Source organism: Geotrypetes seraphini, chromosome 11 (genome assembly GCF_902459505.1).
Source record: "Geotrypetes seraphini chromosome 11, aGeoSer1.1, whole genome shotgun sequence".
Taxonomy (NCBI): Eukaryota; Metazoa; Chordata; class Amphibia; order Gymnophiona; family Dermophiidae; genus Geotrypetes; species Geotrypetes seraphini.
The window spans coordinates 26,195,883-26,223,216 of record NC_047094.1 but is presented as its reverse complement, the minus strand read 5'-3'; the positions used below and the strand labels follow the sequence as shown (position 1 = coordinate 26,223,216).

General features: G+C 41.6%; 2 protein-coding genes across 2 annotated transcripts in view; one reads left to right on the top strand and one right to left on the bottom strand.

Annotated features, from left to right (window-relative positions):
- The window catches only part of CDR2 (cerebellar degeneration related protein 2), a 36,689-nt gene extending 35,909 nt beyond the window's left edge, over positions 1-780 (bottom strand). The window contains exon 1 of the mRNA XM_033963498.1: positions 380-780. Coding sequence (XP_033819389.1) covers positions 380-458 — 79 coding nt within the window. The 5' untranslated portion in view covers positions 459-780. The remainder of the gene's footprint in view (positions 1-379) is intronic.
- Positions 781-827: 47 nt separating this feature from the next.
- LOC117369238 (transmembrane protein 180-like) lies at positions 828-25,072 on the top strand. Its single transcript, XM_033963497.1, has 7 exons — positions 828-988; positions 5,883-6,064; positions 8,444-9,175; positions 13,549-13,703; positions 15,648-15,731; positions 20,769-20,912; positions 22,853-25,072. Exons 2-7 carry the CDS (start codon positions 5,915-5,917, stop codon positions 22,980-22,982), a joined length of 1,395 nt encoding a protein of 464 aa, XP_033819388.1. The 5' UTR covers positions 828-988; positions 5,883-5,914; the 3' UTR covers positions 22,983-25,072.
- The last annotated feature ends 2,262 nt before the right edge of the window (positions 25,073-27,334 follow it).

Here is a 27,334-nt window from a genome sequence, read left to right as displayed (position 1 = left end):
ACAGATCTTTTTTTTTTTTTCTTCTCTACTGTTTTTTGCAGTTCGATTTATTTATATAAAAGTGGTACCTCCCCCGGCGGAAGAGAACGAATCCTTTTGTATGTGAACGTGGTATAGTAAATCTACTCCAATCCTCAACTTATAGTGCATTAACGCTCACCTACTTATAGACCCGATGCAAGCACGAGCATCACGTTATGTATCTAACACAAAGACCCTTTCCATATAGTCCTCGGACTGGGGTGCCACCGGCTCAGATCTAACTCCCCGCAGCTGTGGATGCTGCAGACGGGGCAGTCGTTCCTCCCAGGACTCAAGTTCCAGGAAGGGCGAGTCCTGCTAGCGCAGCCCACGCCGCCAAGCATCTCCTAGCACTCACCCTGCTGCAGGTCCTGGTGATCGTACCAGGGCTCATCGTCCCTGATCTCGAACTCCTCCACGATGCTGTCCGTCAGCATGCTCGCCCGCGAAAGAGACGACGCCGAAAGCTCGCACGCGCTGACAGCCACCTCGGGCTGCAGTTCTTCCAGGAGCCGCAAAATCACTCCGCCCCCCTCCGCGGCCCGAACACTCCCGAAAAGGCCCGAACTAAACCTGCCCCGAGTCCAAAAAGCCGCAACGTGGCACTCCTTTAAGTTGCGCGATCGCGACGCTCCGTCGTCACCACAAACCCCGCTTCGTCTTGCTGGGCCGCGCAGCAGCCAATCCGCGAAGAGGGTTTCTTTTTATGGGTGGGGCAGGGAAACGTACACTCGGGGAACTGTGCTACGCCTGATCTCGAGGGCCTGATGGAACGCGCAAGTAGTGAACTCTATTGGGCACTAGCAGAAGTCAGTTTAATTGGCTCCGCCCCCCAGGGGGCGTGGCTCGCAGGTGCTGCGGTGGAAGGTGTGTGTTATTTCCTGGTTTAGAGCAGGAAGCCAGTGACACTGGGAGATACCGATGGAGGGCATTGGAAGACTCGTTTAAAGACTTCTTGCTCGAATCCGTCAGTATACATGTTAAAGATGTGTAAAATAGCTGCTGATATATTGGTAGTTAGCTGGAATGTTAAATGTCTGTCTTTTTCTTTGTGACTCTGCAGAAATAATTAATAATAATAATAGTAGTAGTAGTAGCAAATGCCCTTTTTTAAAGTATGATTTCGGTATTCGGTGATTTTATATTTCTTGTACTCTTAGGCATAGTTTTATGGCTTTAAACCTAGAGTCTCTAGGTATTAAGTTGTGGCTCTGGCTTTCCTAAAGAGCAACATACAATCAAAGAGCATAAGACACTCTTACTAACTAGTAATGAAAAAGCAAAATTGAGTGTCAAACTTAATGTCACGAATTCCAGAGCCAACAACTTAATTCAATATTTATTAAATGGACCTCAAAATCCAAAGGACTTGGAAAAGGGAGACTTATGGATTATCACTGGTCCGCTCCGGATAAGCAGCCAACTGGAGAGAAAACCCAAAATGGGGGGAAAAAAACTCCCTAGGTTTCTAAAAAAAAACTGGCTAGACTTTAAATCGAAAAAGGCTCAGGAACTCCTGCCATTGAGGGAAGTAGTATCAGGAGGTAAGTTAAAAAAAATCCTGGGGAGACAGCTTATGAGCAGTATTCTACAAATGTAAAGCAGCCAGTAGACACAAAAGATGCACTTAACTTTACTGCAGTCTTCACATTGCTGTCTTATATAGCACACTACACGGCTCTCCAACCACAGTTCAAAAAATGCCAGAGCTTCTGGCCGCGGTTCCTGGCAGGAAATCCAAAGAACACTGTCAGCTGCTAACAATCCGGGTTCTCACGTCTTCTAGAAGAAAGTCCTTGTTTCGTCATATGTTTGCTGTATCAGGAAAAAATTGACTTCTCTGCTAACTGCATAGAGCAGGGGTGTCCAACCTGCGGCCCAAGGGCCGCATGCGGCCCCATGAAGTATTTTGTGCGGTCCCGGTCAAGGGCAATACAGTGTTTTCCTCTGCTGCCCCCGGATGTTTACCATCTTGCCGGCTCCCTCCTCTGTCTTGCTGCAGCATTTGCGTGTTTGTGCGGCCCCAGAAACATTTTTTTCAGCCAATGTGGCCCAGGGAAGCCAAAAGGTTGGACACCCCTGGCATAGAGCATTCAGGATCACTAGATCTTGCAAATCACATCCCCTCTTATCCTCTGTCTCTTTTTTCATGTAGGTTGAGCATTAGACAAGCAATAATATAGAAACTAAAGCAGAAGGAGGAGGTTGGAACCTCTTACAGTAGAGAGCTTCATGGGAGTGGGGGAGTCCCTTGGGTATGGAAGAAGTTGCCATGGGATTTTCACAGGAATGTAGTGAAAATCTCTGGTGACTTCAGAATGAGGTTTGGAATGGCCAGAGAGGCAGCTGGAACACTAGATTTAGGTTTGGAGCATTCATTGTTTGAATAGTGAATATCAGCCAAAAAACCACCACAGAAGGATGTTTGGTTTGGAAGGAAACAGAGTTGGGAGGATGTAAATAATAGCATTGACTCCTGCAGATACGGGTGGAGATGGAATGAGAGGTAATTAGATGCTCTTGTTAAGATATACGAATATAAGCGTTAGGTTATAGAAATATTGTGCTATGAGTATTAATAACCCTGCTAGTAAGAACTATTGACTTCATTAAAGTTCATTCTTCACGTTTAGGATGCATTAAATCTTAGGGAAGTTTGCAGTCAAGAGTCATGGCTGCCTATGTTATAAAACAGAAAGTGTCATATCTCTGTATCACTCCTTGGTGCAATTGCTCTTTGCTCACTGACCCTTCTCCCCACAGTCTATTTTGTTTTCTGGTCTCTCCAAACTCTCTCCCACCTCCACACTCTTGCTTGCCTTCCCTCTCCTCTTCCCCATACACTTTCACTCTCAGCTCCAATCCACTTGCAAGCACTTGGCCCTGCCAAGTGGTCTAAGTAGAAGAATAAAGTATTTGACTGCCTCGCAATGATAATTGGTTCTGGCCAGTAGACTGACATAATTGGGGGGGGGGTTTGATTAACTGTAGAACAGAGTTTCACAGGGACAGAAATTTCCACTTATCCTCAAAGGAATCTAACCCATCTCCACCTGAACCATTTATATTTGAGACCTCTATTGCAACTCGTTTCACACAGGGAGCTCATCCTTGTAGTTTGCACAGCTCTATTGGTCTCTTCCTGTCCTATGATTTGTGCTTATTTTTTCTTAATTCAATTAAACTAATATGCTATTGTATTCATTGACTTATCTTCATGCTATCAGGACCATGTGCCTAGTTTAAAAAAAAATCACTATGCTATAACCCCATTTCTATGTAAACTGCTTCATAGTGATTAGCAAAGATGCTCTACTTTTAAACCCCTTATCTAAATTTTTTCATCATAGCTTCTGCTGCATATTCATTTCCAAAATGGCACTGTAATATAGATGCTATGGGGCTCATTTTCAAAGTACTTAGACACACAAAGTACCACAGAAACCTGTGGTATTTTGTGTGTCTAGGTGCTTTGAAAATGAGCCTCCATGTTTTGATGCCTGTTTACCAGTCAGGTTACTAAACATCACTGCAGAAAGAACCGATTGAGCTCCTAGATGTCCCTGCAAAAAGAATTGATCTATTTCTAGATTCAGGCCCCCAGGGGGACTGAATTTTGAAATAGTTTGGTTCTCTTTGCAGAGACATCTAGGGGGCAATGTTAGGTAAGGGTTTTAAAGTGGTGCATATTTATTAATCACTATGAAGGAGTTTATACAAAAATGGAGTTTATTCAGAAACATAAAGAAGAATTAACCAGTACATGTCTTATGATGGCAAAAACTTACAGCAAAATAAACACTTTACCTGAGTCAACAACAATCAATAAATGTTAAGACTAACCATGGAAAGCAGCAGGGCTACTGTCATCTCTACAGCCGGAAGAACACTGGGTACCGGAACACTGGCGTCGCCTGGTGCCGGATTCCTGGTACCAGATCACTGGTGTTGACTGGTGCCGGATTCCTGGCGGCATCGACGGGAAACTGCTTCTGGAGAATACACATGAAAATGCGCTGAAGAGGAAAAAAGCAAGGGAAGAAAAAACCGGCAAGGCCGAGGTCCCGAGATTGCTAAAATAACAGAAGGATATCGGAGAAGACAAGTTCCACAACAAAACAACCACGTGGAGATAAAATGGGCAAGAAAAACCAGCCTGGGACAAGAGCCATGCAGAGGGGAGAAAACAAAATGGCGATCCATAAGGCCCCGCTAGGCCAAACCGACAACGGTAAAGAAAAAAGTATAATTAATTTTTTTATTTTTTTTTTTGTAGAATGAACCTATCAATGACAGAAAAGAAGCAACTGACAAAAAGTCAGTAAAAACCACGAGAGATTGGGGGGGGGGGGGGGTCCCTGCTATGCAGCAAGAGAACCACCCCTAGCACTAACCAACCCAGTGAGAGCCTTACTGTCTTTTGGGGTTTTCTGACCTGACATGGTGGCTCCTGTCTGCAGTGGGGTATCCCTGCCACTTACAGCATCAAACCTTAGTCCATAAAAGTCCACTATTGGACTAAGTCCATCCACTTTTGCAATGCCCAGCATGGAAACATTCTCAAATTTATAATGTGAGAAAGAACAAGGAACATAAAATCCCTGATATGACAGGGAAGATGGTAAATGGGATTGACTGGAAACCATTCACAGGTACAAAAAAAATCCCACCATAGAATGTCTGATATAAGGAAGGAGAATATAGGGTCTCAGAAACCCGCCTGATTTAGGACAGTGTTCTTCAACCTTTTGACACCTATGGACCGGCGGAAATAAAATAATTATTTTGTGGACTGGCACTGGTCCACGGACCAGCATTTGAAGTTGTGCCCATCTTCACCCAATCTCTACCCCAAACCCTGCCCCCATAATAGTACAAATTATAACACAACTTTTTCCATTCATTTTTCTTATATACACACACACAATATAATCGTATTAACAACACTTAATGGTTAACCACAAAATTAAAATACACAAAGCACACTGGATGCTTTTAAACATTCATTCCTACCAGAAAACAGATAATCTCATGCAAATGCAGGACCAAAAACTGAGGGCTCCTTTTACGAAGCTGCATTAGCGGCTTTATTGCACGCGACTTTTTATCACGCACAAACCCCCGCGCTAGCTGAAAAACTACCGCCTGCTCAAAAGGAGGCGGTAGCGGCTCGCGTGCCTCCCGTGCCTCATCTGGAAGCCTTCCCTCTGACGTTGCGACATCGGAGAGAAGGCTTCCGGTTCAGGTGCAGGCCACGCATAGGAGCCTTTTCCCATGGTTTTGTGCACTGCAGCACCCAGGGAGCCGACCCGAAGATGCCAAGCTGATTGCACTGTGGACCGGCGGCAAGAACATTGTCTTCTGCCTGATGGACGTGCCAGCCTGGCACCAGTCCACGGACCGGCGGTTGAAGAACACTGATTTAGGACATCAATGTGTAATATCAAGACTGATTGGTTCAGAGTCTCAATCATTGACCCTTATTTCCACCTCCTCCCTAATGCTCAACTCAAATCTCACTGTAGCTAGTACAGTATTCTTTTTATGTTCCACTTTTTAATTTTTTAATAGTAAGAAATTATCACTTACCGTAACTTTAGCATGCAGAGTTTCTAGCCAGCCCTGATGGGACCCGTTTTGCCACTAAGTGGCTTTATGAGGGGTTCTCAGGACACTTTATTTATACGTCCTTCCTCATTTTAGCAGCAAAAATATCTAGCTCCAAAATGAGGACGGACGTATAAATAAAGTTTCCTAAGAACCCTTGCCAGTTAGTGAAACGGGTCCCGTGCTTATCCGGATATCTAGCCCTTAGGAATTGGCTGTTTGTAAATATTTTCATTCTTTGATTTTTTAACTAGGAAGAGGAAGTGGATTGTTCTGAATTTGAAGAATGAAGTTCTCCGTCATCCATCAGAATGCGCTGGCGTACTGCACTACCACGCTAGGAGCTGGAATGATGAACAGTGTCTTTAACTTCTACTATGTTAAACTTTTCCTAAGTCGATACAAAATTTCAGAAGGGGCATTTCATCAAGCACAGGTGAGGTTTATTTTATTTTCTTGTGATTTGTTTTCCTCTCACCTCTCTTATTTGTCCTCCAGTATACTAAAACAATGTTGTAAATAATCGTGTTAAAGTAGAAATATCTTATATTCAGGCAGCTTATTGACAAAAGACACATGTAAAAAAATTCTGGGCAGATGCCACTACTGAATATCGTCTCTGACCTCCATGGCATTCGCAGGAGTTGTGCAGGCCCTGGCAGTGCCCATATAGCTAACTGAGCATGCACGATTATGTTTCATGTTTATTAAAATTTGATGCAAATGCTTATAACATAGTTTCAAAGTGAATTACAAATATAAAAAGGGGTAATAAGAACATTTCACACATATATTAACAAAAAAAATAGACAGACTTACAGAAAACAATGGGGAAAGGGGGTGGAACTCCAAAATTTTTGAGAAAGATGACATTGAAGGGTCAAACAATGTGGAGGGGATAAAAGCAGAAGCATATTTGTTTAATCATAAAAAAGACCTATAAAAATAAGTTTGATTGACGAATTCTAATTTCCGAAGGCACTGAATATTGGCCATATCCATATAATTTCCTGGATAACACCTGACACTGAATAACTGGGGCCGCCACCCATTCAGTATTGAGCAATCAGAAAATTTCCTCTGGGAGAGGCTTAGTGATTGGGTTGGAGCATCCAGCAGAGAATACCCTTAATAAGAATTGCAACTGTTGGGTCAGACCAGTGGTCCATCATGCCCAGCAGTCTGCTCACGCGGCGGTCCTTGGTCAAAGACCAGTGCCCTAACTGATACTAGCCCTACCTGCGTACGTTCTGGTTCAGCAGGAACTTGTCTAACTTTGTCTTGAATCCCTGGAGGGTGTTTTCCCCCACGACAGACTCTGGAAGAGTATAATGAATATGCATGAGAGAGGTTTGCATGCAGTTCAAACACTGCGTACATAAATCAGATGCATGCACCTGCGTTACAAACTGCCTGAAAACCGTACCAGCTTGAAGCTCTACCCTTGAGGGTTGTAATTGGATGGGGACAGTTTTGGATAACTAAAATGTCAGTCAAGGTATGGTACTTTGGTTATATTGTCTAAAGCATTGTTTCCCAAGTAGGTTCTGGAGTACCCCCTTAAGAACATAAGAATAGCCTTACTGGGTCAGACCAATGGTCCATCAAACCCAGAAGCCCGTTCTCAAGATGGCCAGTCCAGATCACTAGTACCTGGCCAGTACCTTGCCAGCCTGGTTTTCAGGATATCCACAGAGATTGTTTTGCATACACTGCCTCCACAATATATCAATGGTAATCTTTTATGCATGTTCATTGTGGATATCCTGAAAACCTGACTGGCAAGGGGTATTCCAGGACCAACTTGAGAAAAACTGGTCTAAAAAAACCAAAATGATAGAATTAGTAGCCAAAACAATGAATCCTTAAAATGGTTACATTTGTTCTCTCACCCCTATGGGTCCCATGCATAAAATGGACCTTTTTTGTGCTTTTGAAACTGTATCACGTTACTTCCTGACTCAACTGTGCTAATGCCAAGTGAGTTTGACTGTCAAGAATGAAAATTGGCATGCATGTTCATGGATGAACTGACTCTCTTTGAATTTCTTTGGCTGTGATGGCGCTTTGTTTATTTCCACAAAAAAGGTTAATCTACTGAAAACAATAAACCATTGATTCCAATGGTACTATTTATGAGTGAAGGAAAAGATCTCAGAGTTGCCACTCCCAGGATAATAATGTTATTGTCCCAAAGGGAATTGTGGCAAGTGGTTTCTTTCATTGATCAAAAAACCTTCATTTTTCATTATTAAAGACTTAATTCTCATTAAAAATATTTTTTTATCAAATACTACCACTCTAAACTAGTTTTAAATATTTTTTCAGAGGAGTATTAATATTTTTCAATACTGTGCAAAAAAGCCTAAAGTGCAAACATTTTCTAAAGTGGCTAGTGCAAATCTAGCTTATTAATACAGATAGGCTGTGCAAAATTGCAAGACTGGAACATCATGAACAGGCCTAAAATTGGCACTTATCTTTCCAACATGATGCAACATATAGCGGCAAGATCATCAAGCCGTTAAGCCCCGTATATCCCAACCAATGGGGACCCATTTCGCCGCACACATGCGACTTCCTCAGGGTAGTTAAAGGTAAACGGGTAATATCGTATAGCAAACCTTTTTTGTGGATCTATTTGATAGTGGTTAATCTGTTCTCTTGCTTTGTACTGCTTTGTTTATTTCCCCTGGATAACACATTTTCCAATTTTGTTTTGTTAGTAGCTGAAGTTTCCAGACTGGAGCATTGCCCTGTGTTTATTCAGGCTTATTGTTTCTTGATCTAATGGAACATTTTGGTCTTTCCTCAGATAGTTTACATGATCTGGAATGCCGTTAACGACCCTCTCTTCGGATACATTCAAGACAACTCCCGAGTTCAGTGCTGCTCTAAACGGCGATATTCCATCCTGTATGGTGCTCCCTTTTATGCACTGGCTTTTCTGATTCCGTGGTTTCCTTGGAAACAGTATCAGGAAGGTGACTGGCTGAGTGGCCTCCATCTTATTGTGGCGTTGTGCGCCTTTGATGGCATGCTTACGTTTGTGCTGCTAGCGCAGTGCGCACTGTTTGCAGAGATTTCCACAAAACACGAAAACCGACTTCAGCTTATTAGATATAACCAGGTGGCATCCTTAATTGGTTCAACCAGCATCCTGTTCTGCAGTCTGCTCTCAAATAATATGGAAAACCTTGTAGCCTTTCAGACTTTTACCGTTTTCCTTGCTGTGCTAGCCACTGCCTGCATGTCTTACACCGGGGTGTACAGCACCAGCCAGTACGACCAGAGAGAAAAGCTGTCGGAGCTTGGTGGTTATGAAAATGAAGGTGCTTCTTCCTGGGCCTCTGTGTTTTCCCTGACCAAACAGATCCTGACGCAGAGAAACTTTGTGCTGTTTGTCACCATGAACTTCTTTCAAATCTTTCTTCTGACCTTCTACAGTAATTTCATGATGATTTTTGCAGACAATCTTATCCCTAAGGAAGCTCTGCCCTCCTTTTTCAGAAGCATCATGTATGGTGCTGGCTTCATTTGCCCTCAGGTGGGTACTAGAATCTTTCAATACATATATGGAAGAGTCATGTGGAGTTTTCTTGCTTTTCATTGTTTAAGCATTCACTGAAGAGAAAATCCACTTGCCTCGTTTAGGGGTCCTTTTCTTAAGACGCGCTAAAACAGCTAGCGCGCCTTAGGAAAAGGACACCCTAGTTTCACGTTTCATGTTTATTTGATAATACTGTCTATTAGAAACTATCAATGGATGGATCATTCGGGTCTTTATCTGCCATCATCTACTATGTTACTATCGATCTAGGCCAGGGATGGGCAACAAGGGTTGGAATCCAGTCGGGTTTTCAGGATTTCCCCAATGAATATTCATGCGATCTATTTGCATGCACTGCCTCCCATTGTATGCAAATGGATCTCAATGCATATTCATTGGGGAAATCCTAAAAACCCGACTGGATTCTGGCCCTCGTTGCCCACCCCTGATCTAGGCAGTTTACTTAATATTATGTCATGTTAATCAGGTTTTCTATTCCACCTTTACTTATTCAATTCAAGGTCGGATTATGTTACAAAAGGTTGGGTCAGTTACACAGGAAGTTACAATGGACAGTTTGACACGGACATTCAGTAAAATTGCTAGTACAGTTTGTTAATACAGTTAGGTCATAGTTACAAATACAATTAAAATTTTAAAAAAATAATCCAAATATAAATAAAATAAGAATAAAAATATCAAATTTTAAAGGAAAACACATTCAAAATAGGAGAGGTGTGGCACAGAGAGGCGTAAAGTAATTTTAAAACTAGAAACTGCTGTTTGAACATCCCAGGGATGAGTCCTCTTGCTGATGCACTCCTAAGAAAACAGGCGGATTTAAGATTCAAAAGCCTTAGGAAAAAAAAATAAGGCTAGTTTTACATTTTTGAATAGAACAATTCCAATCTAAGGTTTTAGCTCCGACGTTCATAAGAAGTCTATGAGTGTCAGAGCTTTTAGCGCCGCAGCCAGAAATAAAAAAAGCATAACGCAGCTTCATAAAAGGGGAGGGGGGTGCCTGTTTGATATTCAATAACCGCTCTGGATGCTTTTTGATATTTGGGTTTTATAGACTATCTTTCAGTGAATAAGTGTCCACTAGAAAAAAAGAGATTTAATATTTTACATCAATTCCATTCACTAAAATATTTATTGGATGAAGCAGTGTCGCATGTCTTACTACACATTTTACCGATCTCTTATATCGATTATGGTAATGTGATGTATGCTAGCATCTCTACAAGTAATACTGAGAGCCTTCAAACATTGCAGAATGCAGCCATTAGATTGTTGGGAAATGTACATAAATATGATCATATCTCACTCCCCCCCCCTTTTTGTTTGAAAGCAATTTCACTAGTTACCCACTTATTTCAGAATAAAATTTTAAATTCTAATCATAGACCACAAAAAATATTACCAGAATGAAAGAAGTTATCCTGCCGTTGTATCGGGCAATGGTGCGTCCGCATCTGGAGTACTGCGTCCAATATTGATTGGTCTTCGTACCTTAAGAAAGACATGGCGTTACTCGAGAAAGTTCAGAGGAGAGCGACGTGTCTGATAAAAGGGATGGAAAACATTTCATACGCTAAGAGATTGGAGAAACTGGGTCTCTTTTCCCTGGAGAAGAGGAGACTTAGAGGGGATATGATAGAGACTTACAAGATCATGAAGGGCATAGAGAGAGTAGAGAGGGACAGATTCTTCAGACTTTCAAATAATAAAAGAACAAGAGGGCATTCGGAAAAGTTGAAAGGGGACAAATTCAAAACGAATGCTAGGAAGTTCTTCTTTACCCAACATGTGGTGGACACCTGGAATGCGCTTCCAGAGGGCGTAATAGGGCAGAGTACGGTACTGGGGTTCAAGAAAGGATTGGACAATTTCCTGCTGGAAAAGGGGATAGAAGGGTATAGATAGAAGGGTAGAGATAGAAGATTACTGTGCAGGTCCTGGACCTGTTGGGCCACCGCGTGAGCGGGCTGCTGGGCGCGATGGACCTCGGGTCTGACCCAGCGGAGGCATTGCTTATGTTCTTATGTTCTTACTTGCGCTCTCTCTCCATCCTGTAGTATCAACTAGGACAATGTTCTTTAATGCAAGGCCCAGGGCCAGTGACAGCGCCAGGAGATCTCTGGTTCGACCCTATCCTCTCTCTCTCTCTTTTTTTTCTTCTACTCTTTCCCTGTTGACTCAAGCTTACAAATGAAAGGGGGAAGAGCAGTATGTTTGAAGGACAAGGCAGTTTTCACTGGGCAAACCCCCTCTTTTATTAAGCTGCGCTAGCGTTTTTAGTGCGCACAGAAAATTAGCGCACGGCTAACCCTGCGCTACACGGCTAGAACTAACGCCAGCTCGTGCGCTAAAACCTCTAGCGCAGCTTAGTAAAAGGAGCCCAAAGAGAATGCATCTGGAAACGTTCACCCCCTTGAGCAATGTCTCTCAAACTGTGTGCCCCAAAGAGATTTATGAATTTTACTTTATTTTTAAAAATTCCATTCCTAATTCTACACTAGAATAGATGACATGCACGTCACATACACAAGAGTCCGTAAATGTTATGGGCATTTGTGTGTGTAAGGATACAACCGCCCAGACAAGCATCATTCTTTGATGTGATTGGCCTTTTGAAAACTAATGGCAAGTCATTTTTAGTTTTTTATGCAGTAGTTATCCTATCTTGAGCAACAAAGCTATCAAGGCTTTGTTACTGTTTAGGTCTTATCTTTGCAAACTTGGATTTTCAGCTCTGACAGAAATTTAAAGAGGAAAAAAAAAGAGAACGACTGCAGATGCATTTTTGCTTGTTGACTCGAGCCCTGTTTTGTAATGTAATGTAATGTAATTTATTTCTTATATACCGCTACATCCGTTAGGTTCTAAGCGGTTTACAGAAAATATACATTAAGATTAGAAATAAGAAAGGTACTTGAAAAATTCCCTTACTGTCCCGAAGGCTCACAATCTAACTAAAGTACCTGGAGGGTAATAGAGAAGTGAAAAGTAGAGTTAGAGGAAAAATAAAAATAAAATAAACATTTTAACAAGACAGCATTGATCTAAATACTTTGGAATGTAGAAGAGAGGAGAGAAAGGAATAGAAGCAGAAGGGGGAGCCGTTGAACAGTAGAATTCTGGAGAAATTTAAATGATAGAAATAGAACAAAACAAAGACAAAAGGCAAAACAATAGATAAGATTAAAGATAAATCATAAGCTGGAAAGAAAAATAAAATAAAACTTTGTCTTCAATCCACGGTTTCAGCGTCAGTGATGAAGTGGAGCAAGTAAGTTTAGGAGGAGCGATTGACGTTTCCAGAAAGGGTTAATATACACTCAAAAACAGCGTTTATAGCGCAGGTCGGCACCCTGAATGCTCTGCACTGCTCCTGACATTCATAAAATTTGAGTGTTATTTATTTAAAGTTATTTAAGCTATACATGGGTAACTGTAACAATGGTGAAACTAAAGTAGATAGAATTGCTAATCAATGCAGTGGATGTGCTTGTTATTGAGTACAAATTAACTCAAAATACAGCTCGATAGTCGACAAGCAAACACACAATTCATCACCCACCATCTACAGTCGTTCTCTTTTTTTTCAAATTCATTTCTGTCAAAGCTGAAAATCCAAGTTCGCAAAGATAAGAAGATTCAAACGGTAACAAAGCCTCAATTGCTCTGTTACTCAAGTTAGGATAACTACTGCATAAAAAATTAAAATTAAATTACTTGCCATTAGTTTTCAAGGACTAATCACGTCAAAGAATGATGCTTATCTGGGTGGTTGTATCCTTTCACACACAGATGCTCATAAACTTGACAGACTCTTGTGTATGCGATGTTTATTCCAGTGTATACTTATAAAGGGAATTTTTAAAAATGAAGTAAAATTCTAGAATCTCTTGTGGCACATCTGGAATTTCTTTGGAGACACTGCTGTAGAGGTTTGCACCTGCTTGGCTTTTTAGTAAATCTAGCATTATTTATTGCATATTTGCATGCATTCACACATGTTATTTACCCACATATCCAGTTTTATGCATAAGGATAATGCATTTTAATAATAATGCATGTCAGGGCACTTTAATAAATCTAGGCCATAGTTTCGAAAACGCACAGCCCTTCACATTATTGCCCCCTCCCCATCCCGAATTAACTTTCATGGTTAAAAGTACTGTATGCACGCTTTTACCCATGCACACAGTATTTTCTTTTGCAAAAAAACTAACTCACTGTTTTTATTTTGCATATAATAAATATAAATTTCTTTGGTGATATATCAAATCTATGACTCTTTACCTTTTTACACTTCTAAATTTGAATTCCTTTTTCTTGTTCTCCCCTTTTTCTTTGCATTCCAGTTTCTTGTGCTGGTCGGTCACACTTTGTTGAGGAAAGCTGGCTATTATAGGGTCATCTTGTCCACTTTTTATCTGGAAGGAGCTGCTGCAGCGGTGATGTTTCTCTTAGGGCCAGAGCACTATTATCTCTTGGCTGTATTTCTCACGGCAAACATGTAAGTAATTTTTGTTTTTAGAGTTGGATTCACCTCTGGCATGTCCCTAGGGCCAAGCAAGGGACAGGAGTGAAGTCCTCTCCAAGGCTGAAGGAGTGGGAGTGGGGTCCTCTTGGAAACTGCAGAACCGGGGCAAAGAAGAGGGGGCACCCTGACATGTTTATGTCTATTACAATTTGATATTCCGCTAAATCTTTCAAACGTTCTCAGCGAATTACGTAAAAATACAAAGTACATCTAAAAGTAAATTGCATATAAAATAGTTAGGAAATCCATAATATACAGAAAAGACCTAAACTCATTCACACCAAAGACACAGTCGTAATCCAATCTCGCCAAAAAAAAAAAAAAGGTCAATTGCCTGTTTATCCATCAAATCAATAAATATGTTCATTTGGAATAGAATCAGTACCGAAAGCCTCTTGAAAGAAATATGTTTTCAGTAATTTTTTACACCTCTTATGATTTAACTTGCTGCGAATATCTTGTGAAAGCTGATTCCACTGACTAGGTATTAGATAGAAAGATGCCTTGTTATGTGTTGATTCTAATTTGTTCTTTGCACTGACGGGATGACTACCATCTTAGTGTCCGATTTGGGGTATAAGGAATAGTCAATGATTGCAAATAACAAGGTTCAGAAGAGTTTAAAGTGTTACAATCAGGTCAACCTGATTATTTGGCGAAATGTTTAGTACCATATAGGCCAACTTGTAACTTACGTTCTTCAACTGCTCATCAGCTGACCTTACCCTCGGTCCATTTGGTTAGTATCAACCTGCAATTCCGCTTTTTTTTTTTTTTTTTGCTTCTGTTCCTACCTTATGGAATTCTCTTCCAAATGAGATACGTTGTAAGCTCTCTTATTCCAGGTTTAGGACTCTTTTGAAGACCTATCTTTTTGGGTCTAGCTTTCATTTCATTATCATAGCTTAGGGTGTATAACGATCTCATAGTAACTACTAGACTTGTGTGTATATATTTTTCCTTTACCCCTCATTTTATGAAAATGGCGTTCCTTTCTCTGATTTTTTTGTAAACTGTACTGATGTTAAAGCGAAGAGCGGTCTAGAAACACTAAGGGCTCCTTTTACAAAGGTGCATTAGGGCCTTAACGCGCCGAATAGCGCGTGCTACAATGCCGCGGGTGCTAGCCGCTACCTCCTTCTCTTGAGCAGGCAGTAGTTTTTCGGGTAGCGTGAGCTAATCCGGTGCCCTAAGAAACATAAAGGAAACTGCCAAATTTACCGCTGCCTAAAGCACAAATTTTCTGAAGTTTCACCCAAAGGAACACCCTAAGGAGCTCCTTAATTGTGTTCCTTTGTCAACGCAATTGCGTTGACACACTTCCACTGCATGTGCCTCCGGGGTGTTGCCCCCTGCTCTTCACCCTTGCGCCCGGCATTTGAATATACAGACGGACAAATACAGGCACTGTGGTCATAGAGGTTAGTGCTGTGTAGGCAGGATGAGCTGATAAGCCTCTAATTCAGTGACTCCTAGACTTTGAATCATGACCTCCAGATAGGGTCACAAAAACCAGGCTGCTACCCCGCCCATATGTGCCGCCTTCCTCTGAATCTGCCACAGGCTGCAACAGTCAGTACGGACTCACAGGCAGCATCCCCTCCTTGTACATGGGCTTCCTGTGAATGCATACTGACTGACAGGCCCCTATGTTGCTGCTAATGACGGGGGCAGGGAAGGGACGAGTGGAAGCCCTGCAGAGGGAAAGCAGAAAAGGGTCTGATACTTCACTGTGGTCAGCAGGTAGGGTCAAGTGGGTTTTCAAGACTTAAAATGGGGTCATACTGGATTAAAGGTTGGGAAGCACTGATCTAATTTGTGCCATGCACCATATGCTGTTCCCCATTTTTTTGAAGTTAGAGGTATATTCTGGAACTAATCATCTCATTGTGTTTGTGGGTTTTGTCCCCATTGCAGGGTGATTGTTCATGCATCATTCAGTCTATTTAATTTGCCTTTGGCCGATATCGTTGATGCAGATTTGGAAAAGTACACACGCAGGTATGTTGATTTTGCACTGGCTATAATCCGAGCCATTCTCCAACAGATGGATTATTAGGTAATTAGCTAATCCAGGACCTTAAGAGAACAAAGAATTAAAATCAGTGCTTCACAGAAGCCAAAATTATTGTATGAAAGAAAAATCTTTATTGATATAGTAAGTTAATATGAAGAAAAAGAAAATCTTTGTTTAAAAAAAGGGGAGTTGTCTGACAGCCTCACTTGGAATATAGAGAGATAGTTCTATAAAGATTAGCCTAATTAGAGCCTGGAGTGGAGAAGTAGCCTAATGGTAGAGCAGCAGGCTAGGTCTCAAGACCCAGGTTTAAATCCCACTGTGGCTCCTTGGTGGCCTCGGGCAAGTCATAAACCCTGCATGCCTTGGGAGCAGCCAAGAATCCAAGGGGGAAAGAGGGGAGTCCCTCATGGTTGCCAGGAGTTAACTCTGACACAAGGGCACATCTGGATCTGAGTTACATAGTTTTTGTCAAGTTTAATTTGCATATTTTTGACAGGTGGTCACATCCACTTCTGGCCAAGCCTGCCAATCAGAAGCAAGGATCTACCCAAGTCCTGTCCACCTTCTGCCACTTCCCCCCTGACATCACCATGTATGATGTTGTGATCCCACCCCTTTTGCATCCCCTCTTTTTTGGGCCATTAGAGGAAGTGATGTAATAACTCCACCCAGGAGCATATGCAGTTTTTTTCCCTGTCCCTGGGGTGAGGGGTTCTATACATTCCTCCCAACTTGTTTTTTCGGTCCCTCTGCTTTTTACAACACATAAAAAAATGCTGAGGAGCAACACCTTCCTTTCAGAAAAAAACAGAGCACAAGAAAAAATAAATTCAACTTTTTTAGTCACAGCTCCTAAGCACTGGTTTCTGACCAGTCCTGAGTTACCAACAAATAGATAGAAGTCTGTTAAAACTAGTAAAATGAAGTTTCTGTCTGTCTATCTCTCACTCTCTCTCTCACTTCTGGTTTTCTGACCAGTCTTGGGTTATAAGCAAAAAGACAGAAATCCATTATATCTAAAATGTTCAAAAAGATTAAAAAAGTTTTTCACATAGAGGGGCATAATCGAAAGGGATGTCTAAGTCCGTTTACGTCCATCTTGCAAGTCGTCCAAAGTTAAAAAGAGCCTAAGACACATTTTCGAAAGAGACGTCCAACTTTTTTTTACTTTTGAAAAATCGTCTAATTATATGTCCTGCCGATCTGATCGTCCAAGCCGCTAAATCATATATCTTTATACCACATTTCCGTCCAACTTTCCGTCCAAGTCCAAAACGCCTAGAGCAAGCCCTGATGGACATGGGAGGGGTCTGCAAAGTGATGGATTGAACACCCAGACATGCCACCTAAATAGTGGGGTACCTTACAGGGCACTGCTGTGAACTTCACAAAAAGGGTGCCATGGCTTCTCCTCACTACAGCTCCCTTATAGGTCATGGGGAGCCCCCCAAACCACCTCCAGAATCCCCTAGACCAGTGGTCTCAAACTCAAACCCTTTACAGGGCCACATTTTGGATTTGTAGGTACTTGGAGGGCTGCAGAAAAAATAGTTAATGTCTTATTAAAGAAATTACAATTATGCATGAGGTAAAACTCTTTATAGTTGATAAATCTTTCCTTTTGGCTAAGTCTTAATAATAATGTTGTCATTTATAGCTGAAGAGACATATGAACAAAAAACGGTTTTATTTTACTTTTGTGATTATGATAAACATACCGAGGGCCTCCAAAATAGTACCTGGCGGCCCGCTTGTGGCCCCCGGGCCGCATGTTTGAGACCACTGCCCTAGACCCACTTATCTACCACCCCAATAGCCCTTATGCCTTCAGGAGCCACTTATATACCAGTAAAAAAGGGGTTTTGGGGGTGTATAGGGGAGTGCACATGTTTAAGTATCAATGCAGTGATTACAGGGGCTTATGGGCATGGGTCCTCTTCTCTATGGGTCCCTAACCCATCCCCAAGATGACTTAAGCTGCCTCTGGGTTGGACGACTAGGCTTTCCTATGCCAGGCAGCCAGGCGATGATGGTATGGAGGCTGAAATTTAAAGATGTGAATAAAATTTTTATGGGGGTGGGGGGGGGTTGGTGATCACTGGGGTAGTGTGTGGGGGGTCTGTGTTATGTGTTTGAAGTGCTTATCTGGTGAGTTTAGGTGGGTTTTTGTGACTTAGACCATGTTTTACATGGTCTAAGTCACACCGTCCAAGTTCCGTCTAGGCTCTGTTGTAAAACTTTCGGTTTTACATGCTGTACGACTTAGTCTAAGCCGGCCCACGTCCCACCCAACTCCCGCCCTCGACACGCCTCCCGAAACGCCCCGTTTAGCTTTGGACGTTGAGCGGCACTATGAAGGCCTAGGTCGTTTAGAAATATGTCCAAAACCCGGTTTTATTATCAGCACTTGGATGTTTTTCCAAGGGCCGACTTAGGCCGGTTTTTGGACGTTTTTCTCTTTCGATTATGAGCCCCATTGTCTATACCATCCTCCCTCTACCCTCTCTTCATACATCCTTCTTCCTCTCTCCTTGTGAAAAAGCAGGTAGTGTAGGGTAGAACTCTAAACTAAATTAAACTAAACTAAACCTTAAGTTTGTATACCGCATCAGCTCCACAATCATAGAGCTCAGCACGGTTTACAGGGGCGTAGTATAAAGAGGGAACTCCATAGTAAGGGTTACAGGAACTTAGTATGAAGAAGGGGTTACAGGAACTTGTTATAAAGAGGGAACACCATAGAAAGGTTTAGGGGAAGAATATAGAGGGAAGATAGGATTACTCTTAAGAAGAAAACTGTTTATACTCCCTCTTTTGTTTCCTCTGGTTTTTAATCTCCTATTTTTCTGACCGGTCCTGAGTTAGCAGCAAAAGAAGCAAAACTCCGTTAGAGCTAAAGTGTTCATTCAGGACATGACTGTTTTAAAAAGCTTTTGTTGAACCAAACACTGAACAACTTGTGCCATCCATAGGTCCCTGTCAGACTATGTTTCACATACTTCACACTCCCCCCATCCCTCCACACACACCCTAGGCTACTGAAAATCCAAAATATATCTAAACTTTAAATATATGTAAACTTTCATATACATAAGCGTTAGAAATATTTTTTTATTTTTTTGGAATGCGCATAGCAAGTGCGGGAGTGAATCTTGGATTTGTAATGTGCATGGCGAGAAAACTGCGGATTAACCCCGTGCTCTTCTTGCGCATTGTATATTTCATATACCAATGCCAAATTTAAAAAAAAAATCAAAAATCGCTTTTAAGGGCCAGTTATCCTTTCCCCCCCCTTCCTTTTAGCTAGATTGTCACATGCATCTGATGTCACGGGGTCGCCTTTGTTTGCTTCACGCTTCATGGCAGAAAGAGCCGCACAGCCTCCTGGGATTCGTAGGCGGTATATAACAGCACGCGATTCCAGCGCATTCAACTGCTGTTAACTGTTGTGCCTTCTAGCAACTTAACAATTCTTTTCCTGAGAGAAATGTTAAGCTGTTTGGAAGCGCGCAATAAACTTCGAGATCGATCCATAAAAAAAGGACGAACTCGAAGAATTCCGCTGCTCACTCAGAACAGTGCTTTGCGGTAGACGCATTCGGAGTCCGCCAATGACATCTGCGATTAAACCCCACCCCATTTCTACGCAGTGAAGTCCTAAAGAGCTAGCGCATGCATTATGTGCTTGAAAACCAACGAGGAGACAGTGTGCATGTGCGTTGATTGATGTTAAAGCGAGACGTGGGGGGGGGGGGGGGGTGTTTATGATTTGATCACTTGCTTTACTGAATCGATCGGCCATAATGACTCAGAAATGGATAGGACACGAATAGGATCCATTTGTGGACTTTAGTGAATCTAGCTCTTAGATCTTCAGTATAACTCATTCCCAACTGAGCTGTTTCAGCTTATTTGAAACCCTCCGCAGCTATTCTTGTCTAGTATTGCTTTGTGATGGAAGTCTGATGCAGAGGCAGGTGACAACCAGTGGAACTGCATACAAGAGCAGTTTCCCATAATCAGTGGGTTTTACAGTTTTCATAAATCAAAAATTTTGAAAAAATGCTACTTTTTTTTTTTTTTTTAATTCTTTATTCCTTTTTAATCATTCAACAAGTGTACAAGAAAAATCATACATAGGCTCAAAAACAACACTTGATAAATCCATCAAGATAATAACAATTGTATATATATATAAACCCATAACCCACTCTCCCTCCCAACACTATTCTTCTTAATTCATTTTACCCTCTCTCCAATTGTACAATCCCTCTCCCACCCCTCCTTAAATAATTTATCTTCAAAAGAAAAAATGGTGTTTATTCATTACAAAACAATGTTAATGGCTCCCATATTTTAATAAAACTTTTATATTTTGCATTTTGTACCGCTATTGAACGTTCCATTTTATATAAATGACATAGTGAATTCCACCAAAAATTAAAGTTAAGTCTGCTATGATCTTTCCAATTGTTAGTAATATGTTGAATGGCAACTCCTGTCATAATCAATAAAAGTTTGTTATTACTTGCCGATATCTGACTCTTTTTTCCTCATAGACATGCCAAATATCACAGTATCATAAGTTAATGCTACAGGATTTTCTAATAAAGAATTTATTTGATCCCAGATCGAATTCCAAAAGGCTAAGATATAGGGACAAAAAAATAAAAGATGATCCAATGCCAGCATCTATTAGATAATGAACTATTCAACTTTTGTAATCTAACTGGGGTCCAAAATGCTCTATGCAAAAGAAAAAAACCAATGCTACTTTAAAAAAATGCTACTTTAATTTTATGCTTGGCGGTTGGCCTGAATACCCTTCTCCTTGATGTACATCGTCCTCTTGGGCTCTCGGACTGAAGGTCAGTATGTGTGAACGTGTTGGGCCATTAGCTTGCTTGTACTTCATACACGTTCAGATTTTATGAGGATGTTCATTCATGGTAGAATGGCACACAGTGTACACCTGCTTTGAGACCTCACAATGACTGCATTCTTTTGGATTTTTTTAGGACCCCAATTTCCTCTATGGTTTTTGGTACCAATGCTTTGTTCACAAAGCCTGCCCAGTCTTTGGCTCCAATGCTTGTTGTAATGATATTAAATCAATTTGGATATGAAAACTTGAACAACAGCAGTGTCCAGCCTGATCCAAGGTGAGATTAAAAATAAACTCTTCATTTAAGAGAGTTAGTATGGAGGGCATTGGGAGCTCCACTGCTTCTGAAGAGAATAGACAGAAGGTTCAAATAGTCATCCGAAGATCTGTAATTCAGAAGCTTTACAGATCTGGTGTGGCCCTTACTTTTCTTAATATGCAGTTAAAATGCTCTAACACTTTTAACTTGCATTATTTTACTTTGGGCCCCATTTTGTATTGGAAAAGGGAGACAAAAATGATAAAAGGGATGGTACAACTTCCCTATAAGGAAAGGCTAAAGTGGAGAGGGCTCTTCCGCTTGGGGAAGAGATGGCTTGGGGTAATACGATAGAGGTCTATAAAATACTGAGTGGAATGGAAAGGGCAGATATGAATCACTTGTTTACTCTTTACAAAAATACTAGGACTAAGGGTCATGCGATGAAGCTACTAAGTAGTAGATTTAAAACAAACAGGAGAAAATATTTCTTCACACAGTGTGTAATTAAACTCTCAAATTTGTTGCCCGAGAATGTGGTGAAATCAGTTAGCTTAGCAGAGTTTAAAAATTGTTTGGATAATTTCCTAAAAGAGAAGTCCATAGGCCATTATTGAAATGGCTTAGGGATATTTACTGCTTTATTCCTAGGATAAGCAGCATAAAATCTGTTTTACTACTTGGGATCTAGCTATTCCAAAGCTAACACTTTTAGAAGGCAAGTTAGGCTTTTAATTGAAATTTTATAAAGATTAAAATTATAGGGTAATATTTGCTGAAGAAAAATAAGAGTACAAGGGGGTGCTGAAAAGTTCTCAGCCCAACCAACCAACTTCCTAAATTCTAAGTGTTATTTTGCCACTGTAGCTGAAAGCTGAAAAGAGCGTTATCTTATTTTTGCTAAGTGCCAATTTGTAGAAGCAAAATTCTATGTTTTGACATTGTTTCAGATCATTGATTGAACCGTCATTCTCTTCTTGGTTGGACTGAGAACTTTTCAGCATCCCCTTGTATAGGAGTCATTCTTTGATCCAGTACAATATATAGATGGTTGACAGATGCCCTCCTCTGGCAATCTCATGTAACTGCAAACATAACATTTGAACGTGGATTCATTTCCTTTCATGTAAGGCTACTCTTGTCATTGGAAGACAAAAGAATGAACGGGTCACTTGAATAGTCTGTCTCGTTAAATAACAAGAGTGGAGGGTGCCATTTCAAGGAGGAGGGTTTAAGTCTCTCTCTCTCTGTTAGGGCAGACATATTTTGTGTGCTATAATGAAGGAGAATGCCCATACAGAGCAGGAGAGGGAACTGAAGGGTTTCCGTCTCGAAGGATATGCCTTGGTGAGCAGGTGAAATTACTTTGAATGTTTTGATCAGGACAACAGTATAAAAATTGTTTTAAGGAAACAAAGCGATTTTTTATTTTTTCCTAGCTAAGGTTGGAAATGTCTTTTAAACATCTCTTTTTTTTAATCAGGTCACACAAATTTGTTGTTTAAATTGTGCCACAATCTTCATGCTTATTATTTTGTAAATATTTTTAAAACTTTTCTTTTTCAGAAGTATCTGGACTAGTATGGTTTGTTGGTATGATTTCTTGTATTTGTATTAAAGAACAAACAGCAAAGGAGACTCTGGTGTCCAATCGCCTTTATTGTATCTCAAGACTCTGTCCAATCACCTTTATTGCATCTCAAGGTGATTGGACAGAATCTTGAGATACAATAAAGGTGATTGGACACCAGAGTCTCCTTCGCTGTTTGTTCTTTCTTTCCATTTTTTGGAAGTTGTCATCTCCTGTTCCTCTAAGTAAGTTGCTTTGAACCAGTTTCATCTGGGATAGAGTGAATTAATAAATGCTGTGGTTATGATCTTACTTGTATCTCTAATTACTGAATTAAAAGTGTTTTGTAAGGTGCTGTACTCATTGTTTTACCTTTTTTCCCTCCCAGTTTGTTTTTAGGTCTTCATGATGCCATGTTCTCTTTGGTCTGCCTAGTTCCTCTGTGCATTGCAATTATTCAAATTGTTGTGTGGACTCCATACTCCATTCGGAATAGTCATGTGACTTCAGTATACTAAGGGCTCCTTTTATTACTAAGCTGCAAATAACTTTTCACTTGAGCTGGCGTTAGTTCTAGCCGCTTAGCGCGGGTTTAGCGCATGGGGCAATTCTGCACACGCTAAAGACGCTTTCACAGCTTAGTAAAAGGAGTCCTCAATCTCGAATACTTGGGGCCTTATCTTAGTCAAGAGAATTTCCCCGATTTCCAGCAGGTAGAAAATGCCCCACTTAACAAGGTTCCCATGCCTAGATTTTGCTTGCATTATTCTATCATAGGGACAGAGGATGTGTGGGGTAAGTATTCCGTAAACCTACTTCCTAGGTGCTCCACATGACTTCTTTAGCTTCCTTTTGGATACAACAAAAGAATGAATGTGTTAAGTTATTCACTGTGGTCAAACGTAGGCAGCGGAATGGGATGGGCCACAGGGACCATGACTCTACCAAATTTTTGCCCCACACAGCATCAGCAGCAGGAGGGAGAGGAAGAAGGCAGGGATTGCTTGGTTTGCTTGACCCTCCCAAGTGAAAAGCTATTCCACTGCCTCTGTCAAAGTGTAGCTGTGCCACTACATAACTTGGCTTGCAGGAAGGGCCAGCTTGGCTTTCTGTGGTAAAAGAAATTCAGGAACATAGAAAGAAACAGCCCCTTAGGTTAACATGTCAAACCAGGGGTGGACAGACCCTGAGTAATAAGGGCCCCTCACCATCTGTCAAAAGCAATTAAATTAGATGGAGATTAGGGGAGAGCGAACCCCTTATTGTTGTGAGCCCTTGGGCACTGCCCTATTGTCCCAATAGTCAGGCCACCCCTGTGTCAACCTGTCTCACCAGGGAGAACATTCTTTGCCCTTTTTTAATTGTATGTTTTTGGAAGCTACAAGAAACTTTTAGGAATTATATTGAAAGTTGTCTGGAATATCATGTTTTTAAGATGAAATTCCTGTTGCGTGTACCTTAGCCTTCCAGTTGTTTCTTGGGCTATTGTTGGATAAAGGGGATATAGGTGGATAAAGGGGAATCCATTGACATCATTTACCTTGACTTTCAAAAAGCCTCTGGTCTGCCTCAGCGGAGGCAGCGGAGACCTCTGGTCTGCCTCAGCGGAGGCAACTTTTTATGTTCTTATGTTGCCCAAATTGTGGATTGCGACTGGAACTTCTCAGTTGTGAAAGGATCACATCAACCTCCAGGAATTTTATATATGTTTAAAATAAGGTTTTGGAACTGTTTTTGTAGCTTTCTGTTTTTGGTCTGATTGCTCTAATTGACAGGATATACAAATCACTAGAGCAGGTAGAGAGGAGCAGACCAAGTGGACCAGTTTGTTTATATCTTTCATCATCTACCATGTATGTACATAGTCTGTTTGTTCACTAATACAAAATGATGGTTATGGGTTGGGATGAGGTCATCTGCAGCATTAACATGTAAACTGATACTGGGGGTCTGGCATGCAATGTCATCATCTCTGAATTATTTTTACGTCGGTGCAGTAAAGTGCATTAGAAGTTGCAAAGAATTCAAACATGAATAAGAAAATAGCAACTCTATCTGAAATTAATTATGTAATTTTGATAGCTAGGGTGGTCAAAATGATGTACCTTACTAAATTTGAGTATAATAGGGTATAGTATGAATTCAATTTGGAACATTTAATTATTTTTGTTGTTATTATTCTTTTGTTTTCTTACCTGGCAGTTTCTTTCTGCTTCTTTGAGCTTTCGGCTCAGTCAGAACCATGAGCCATCATTTACATCTAGCTGGGGACATTTCCCTCCCCCCACTCCATTTTATACCACCTCACAGTTTACTTTAATTCGGTCATTCTAGTGACAGCTCTTGGCAGGAGGCCATGTACCATATACTGTGAATTCAAGGGCCCTAAATTCAACCACTAGATGTCGATATCGTGCAGTGATAGGACCCTCTCCTCAGAAAGCAAGTTTCCCAGTCAGCCTAGGGAGCAGGAACAGAGCTCAGGTCTCTCTGCATGTTCTTAGTATTGCAGCTTTAATATTGTAAGACACCAAAGTACAAATTAATACACGTGTACTGTTTTAACTTGTAATATAACAAACCTGTGAATAAAGGCTTTGATTTTTTTTTAATGTAAATAATAGTATTTTGTAAGAAGGAATTCCATCATGTCCAGGATTGGGCATCCCTCCTGCCATGTTCGTTCGGGGAGGGAGGAACTGGCAGCAGCGGCAGCTATACTTATCATGGCAGGGAGATCCCTTGCCGCGATAAGTGTAATGGCCACATCTACTTCCAATGTAGGCCAGCATTTTACTGGCCTACATTGTACGCATCTCCTGCTGTCCTAGGCAGATGCGTACAGTCGCTTAGGTTCACCTAAGGCTACGCCTAGCCTTAGGTGGGCTTGCGGGTCTCCCTATGCTCCTGGAGGTGCCTCCAATTTAGGCGGCCTGCCTGGGGCGCTTTTTTTTTTTTTTTTTTAAATGTGCATCCCAGTTGACTGGTTAGACAGCTGTAGGATGCCTACAGCTGCCTACAATTGGGACGCAAAGGAGCAGAAGGAAACTTCTGATAAAAAAAAAAAGAGAGGCTACAGTTTTAAAGCATTTTTTATTTGAAACAGAAAATAAAAAATGTCTTCTGTCCAGTCTGTCCTTTCTTGACTCTGTGTAGTACTACTGGTTCCCACACGGGGCTGCTGTGAGTTACGAGAACACTAGTTGCACTGTCTGGCTGTCTATGAAACCGTATCCAAAAATACCTGCAGGCAGTGGCGTACCTAGGTAGGTTGCCTGATATTGCTGGTGCAAGCAGCATCTTCCACTTTCTACTCGTGCTGGCTTTGGCTCCTTTCTGATGTCACGTCATGGTCCTTTGGCCAGGAAGTGATATTATAAGAGAGCTGAGGCCAATACGAGAAGCAAGTGGAAGATGCTGCTTACACTGGTGAACATTTCAAGAGGAGAGATGAGGAGGAGTAGATGTCCCCGGGAAGATGGCACATGGGGCAGTCCACCCCCACCCCTTTACTACACTGCCCTTATCTGCCGTCTGTTTCTATGTTTCTATAGAAAGGTAGGGGAGGGTTATTGGGGTGGGCAGACTGGATGGGCCGTGGCCCTTATCTGCCGTATGTTTCTATGTTACTGCCTGCAGTTAGGAAGGCCCTTACCTCTTCTTGCAGTACCTCTTGGCTTTGGGCAGGCAATCTGCTATTGCAACTTCTTTAATTTGTTTAAATCCAGGTTATTCTTATCACTACATAATGACATGGGGAAGACAAGGAGAACCAGACAAAAGCACAGGCTGCTTTTCTTTTTTCAAAAATTGAGACATTTAGCTTCATTGCCAAAATTAAAAATTTTTTAAAGATAAATAGAAGAAATGCAGCCCCGAAGTCTGCAGCGGCTGCCTATCACCACATGAAGGAATATCTCAAATGAGAGGAACCGAAGAGCTGACAGGGCGATGTTCAGAACATAACTCCAGCGCTAGAGGCAATTAACGTCAAACTAGCACCGGCGTTAGGCTGCACACAATGTACAGAGGGACCAGCATGAGCATAGAAGATCAGCTCAAATTGTAGATTTTGTCAAAAAAAGATGTTTAGCGATTCCCTCCCAATACTCAGAAATAGTGCACAAATCTAATTCTGTCCTTACTGCAGGAAACCTAGTGCCAGCTCAGATCTGGCATTAGGATGGGAGTAGAATGCTTTAGAACCCATGTGGGTCGAGCTGGGACAGTGCCAGGCATCACCTCTCTGACCTTTGGTGTGGGAAGGAGCTAAGCAGAGCCCTGTGTGCCAGAGCTATTCCCTCGCTGTGCTCTCTGAAGCGGGTTTTCTCAACATGGAGGCACAGGGCTCTGCCCTGTTCAATTTCAAACCTGGGTGCTGCTTGAACTGTGAAAGGGGCCAGCAGAGCTTTCCCAAACCTTTCCGCTTCCTCCTTCCAGCAAGCCCCTGTGTTTTGTCAAACAAGTGACCTGCATGGGAATGGAGTGCGGATCCCAGAGTTCTTGACTGGGCATGCGCACAAGAGCTTTGCTTACTACGCAGCTCTTGTGTGCATGCGCTGGGCATGTTCCTCTTCCTTAACAAAAAAAAACTTCCCAATACTCATCACTAATAATGTGCATGCTCTTAAGTGTTGAACACTGGGAAGTTCCCCACGGCCTGTTAGTAAGACTCTGCCAGGCCTGCATCCTTTCAGCTCTTGTGTGAGTTCTTCTGCATCTCCATCACCAGCTATCCACAGCCACTAAGCTTGTGTTTATTTTCAGGCATTCCCCTCATTCTGTACTGGAGTCTTGACCTCACTTGTGGAAGACTAAGCTTGGGTTTATTTTCAGGCCTTCCCCTCATTCTGTACTGGAGTCTTGACCT

What these genes read in the sequence shown, in the direction of transcription:
- LOC117369238 (XM_033963497.1), top strand. Translation starts at nt 5,915, where the DNA reads ATGAAGTTCTCCGTCATCCATCAGAATGCGCTGGCGTACTGCACTACC. An exon ending in TTGGAAAAGTACACACGCAG is followed by an intron (nt 15,732 to 20,768) that starts GTATGTTGATTT and finishes GGATTTTTTTAG; the next exon opens with GACCCCAATTTCCTCTATGG. An exon ending in AGTGTCCAGCCTGATCCAAG is followed by an intron (nt 20,913 to 22,852) that starts GTGAGATTAAAA and finishes TTTCCCTCCCAG; the next exon opens with TTTGTTTTTAGGTCTTCATG.